At 43.0% G+C, this 3,718-nt stretch overlaps 1 protein-coding gene across 1 annotated transcript; it reads left to right on the top strand.

Moving 5' to 3' along the window:
* Positions 1–1,917: 1,917 nt before the first annotated feature.
* On the top strand, positions 1,918–3,480 carry Ccap-r (Crustacean cardioactive peptide receptor). The gene is made up of 3 exons (XM_078194665.1): positions 1,918–1,933; positions 2,230–2,410; positions 3,140–3,480. The coding sequence occupies exons 1-3, from the start codon at positions 1,918–1,920 to the stop codon at positions 3,333–3,335; spliced, it is 393 nt and encodes a 130-aa protein (XP_078050791.1). The 3' UTR covers positions 3,336–3,480.
* Positions 3,481–3,718: the final 238 nt, after the last annotated feature.

Below are 3,718 nucleotides of genomic sequence, written 5' to 3'. Positions count from 1 at the left end.
TAATAATAATAATAATAATAATAATAATAATAATAATAATAATAATAATATTATATGAATATAAAATAAAAGACGATTTAAATAAAATAAAAAATAATGTCAATCTTAAAATAATAACAATAATAATAATAATAATATAACATAAATAAATCACTGAATCTCTCAGTACTGCAACCAATGCCAAAAATCCCCATAACTCACGGGGTTCCCCTGATAAGCCATTTCGATAACAGAATCCAACAAAAGATAAACGATCAGATAAAAGTGTCTCCATTGTGCCTCAAAACGAACGTTCGATCGTATCGAGTTCATTCCACCTTAACGAAGAATGTTTATCAGAGCGTGCCGGCGGCTCTTCGCGATTATTTACAAGAAAAGCATTGTTGCCAACGACCCAGTTGCATCGCCACTTAAAGTGTGGTCAACGACGAGGAGTTGCATCGCGAGACAGGTTCGGGGAACTACCGAGTCACGCCGTCCCAGGCGCGCGCACACGTCTTCCCAAACAACAATAATCAAGTTCATCGAGGGCAGCTCGCGTCCGTACAATGGCGATCGTTCATCCGATCATTCGGGGGGATGTTACGTAGGCTGATCGGCCATTAGCGATACGTGTGGTCGCTTTTCGGACAAAGGGCCCTTCAGTCAGGCCATTTCGACGTTCTCGATCCGTTTCGACTTATTCGCAGATGGTAATCGATAGGGATTTTAGCAACTTTTCACTGTACAGGGTGGCCTAAAATTATAAATTTAACGCTTATAGTTAATATTAGGTTGAGGTTATGTCAAAGCTATTTTAGCAATTTTCTGCTGCACAGGGTGTCCTAAAATTATGTATTTAACCCTTATAATAAATATTACTTTAAGGTTATGTCAAAGTTATTTTAATATTTTTCAACTATATAGGGTGTCCTAAAACCATACATTTAACCCTTATAATAAATATTACATGCAAATACGTGATTAAAGCAGATTTGTTTCAAATTATATTAAAAATTGATAAATGATTTTAATTTGCATCTAAAAGCGTTTATGATTTTTAAGGTTATGTCAAGGTAATTTTGTAACTCTCAACTATACAGGCTGTCCTAAAACTATGCATTCAACCCTTATAATAAATTCCTCCCGGAATGCACTGCGATTCTTCGATCAGTTTTTCTTCTCGCTATTCCGGTCCCTTCTTCACACTCCGATACCTTTTCGCATTAACTTATCAGCCGTTCGGTACTCGTGCACGCGGACCTAATTCGCATTACGAACGGTCGCGATCCACTCGCGCGTTTACCCGCTTTGTCACTTCGTTCTTATCCCACGCCTAGCCAATTTCCATTAATGAGATTGGACAGGAGAAATCTTCGCGACGTGCCACGCCGATTTACGAAGACCAAGCTGAAATATTGGAACCCTCGGATTGCGAACTTATACGCGATCGCGTGGAAAGGGCGGAGTCTTTGGAGCCAATGGTTTCCGCGCTTAGGGACTTGGATTTTTAGGCTCTCCATAACAAAACCTATCGAAATATAGTAAAAAGAACGAAAAATCTCTGGTCCCCTAAAGTAAAGTTAACCTAAGAAAATAAATAAATAATAAATTCGAGAGCTGGAATAACTAAATTATCTCTAGCTCTTTAAATGTGGTTAAATAGAGTGATAGTAAATATGATAAAATAACGTAGATATACTAGTTTAAAGTTAACATTGCATAAGAGACTATAGCAAAAAGATTGCTTTAGCTTTTGAGGTTATGAAAAAATTGTAACTAAAGAGCGACGTGTATACGAACTTACTGATGTACTTGAGAGAAGTCTATCCCCCTAACTGTGCGGCAAAAGAAGCGTTTGTATCAGGGGGGTGGGGCAGAGACGCAATAAAAAGGTCTCGATGAAAGTTTGTAGGGTACATTCGAGAAGGTCCGTCAATGGTCGGGAAACATCGTAAGCCGACGAAACTTTTCGAGGGGGGAAAACCGTTTGCCCGATTCACCCCTCCGTCAATGTCGCGGTTTGTCGAGTAGAGACGATGGGACCGCGGTCATTATCCGCAAACCCGTCCCGGTGATCCGCCTCGAAGACAAACCTCTCCCCTCCCTGCTTAATCAGCCGTTTCATGGAATATCTGTTCGCTCGAGAGTGAAAACGCCCGGGCCGCGATCAATCGTCCGACGGAGGCAGGCTCCGACGGCGGACACCGTCGAATCCAAATCGCCGACATTCTTCTTCGACTGTTCCAGTATTTATACTTTGCTGGAGCCCGTACATAGTGTTCGACCTCCTCCAGGTTTACGGGTACGTGCCGGAGACCCAAACCAACATCGCCGTGGCCACCTTCATTCAGAGCCTGACGCCTCTGAACTCCGCTGCCAATCCGATCATATACTGTCTGTTCAGCACGTCGTTCTGCAAGACCATACGGTGAGTTCCGCAAGTATTAATTATAAAACGCTCGACAGATGTCCAAATTTTTTTCAGAATTTTTTCGAAAATTTTTTGAAATTTTTATCCAAATTTTACTTCCTTGAAAAGGGAGATTTCTGAGGTTGATTCGAGTAATTTTCTCCTTTGCGAAAATGTTCTACGAGGTTCGGTTCACGAGTTATTAACGAAAAACGTTGACCAATGGGAGACAGCGCGCGGCGCTGTGCCCTAGCAGCCAATCGGCGAGCGCTCCGGGCATCTGACGTAGCGGAAGGCGTAGCGTCAGGCGTACACAGTCCCTCATCAACGTTTTTTTTTAATAACTCGTAAACGAAGCGTCGTAGAAAATTTTTGCAAAGGAAAAAGTTGTTCCAAATGACCTCAGCAATCTCTATACCAAGTTTCAAAATTTTGTAACAACCTGTATCCATTTCTCTCTCCCCTTAATGATCGTGTCGGGACGGTAAACATTCTTTCGAACCACTCGAAGCACGTTTACTGTTCCGTAATTGCCCCGGCCATTCCGGCCGCGAATTCACGGTACACTTTGTAGGAGCAATTACTCGATAACGAGCTTCCTATTGGCACGTACGTAGCCGAATGTAACGGGCTGTCAGGAGGCTGGCTGGAAATTGGTTTATAGAGACCGGTTTTATAATCTGGCGGCAATAAACGACGGCAATAAACCTTCTTACCGGGGAGAATATAGCGGTGATGATGCGATAGGAACATGCAGGCGATCTCCTGGGTTTCTGGATGGTGCGCGACGAATCCTCATCACTGCTTCGGCGCCGGCGGTCCAAACAGCAGCACCAGGACCACTGTCACCACCTCCCTGACGGCCCACTCGTCGAGAAGGAGCGGCCACATCGCGGTGCTGCACTCGACCTCCAAGAAACGGGTCATGGTGTCCTTGGTGTGAACTTGTCGACGATTAGAACGACGTTCGATCACCGTATATTAATGACTCTGTTCACGCCCCTGTGGAGAGTAACGCCCCTCGAGCGCGAGTACGTCACCGATGCGCTCTGCGGGCCAATGCGCAAACATTTGCCCTTCAAAATCATCCTCAAGGTCATTTTGTAAACAGGGGACCCTACAATATACCAGGTGGCCGATAAGTCATTGCGTTTCCTCTCTTAGATAGCAGTATAGCTTTTGTTAAATAATATAGTGACTGTGGATTTTTATGCTAAATAAAAGTCTCTGGATTTAATTACAAGAAACAGAAGGCTAATAAAAATATTTTTGTTAATAATAATAATAAATTAAGGGGGATGTGAGGACATTTCTTCTCCAATTCTT

The sequence above is a fragment of the Augochlora pura genome, chromosome 11, assembly GCF_028453695.1.
Source record: "Augochlora pura isolate Apur16 chromosome 11, APUR_v2.2.1, whole genome shotgun sequence".
In the NCBI taxonomy this organism is placed as follows: domain Eukaryota; kingdom Metazoa; phylum Arthropoda; class Insecta; order Hymenoptera; family Halictidae; genus Augochlora; species Augochlora pura.
Note: the sequence above shows the minus strand (reverse complement) of the source record. Positions and strands in the feature narration are given on the sequence as shown.

Coding starts and splice junctions, on each gene's coding strand:
- Ccap-r (XM_078194665.1), top strand. Junction 2,411..3,139: donor TCGTTCTGCAAGACCATACG/GTGAGTTCCGCA, acceptor ATGATGCGATAG/GAACATGCAGGCGATCTCCT.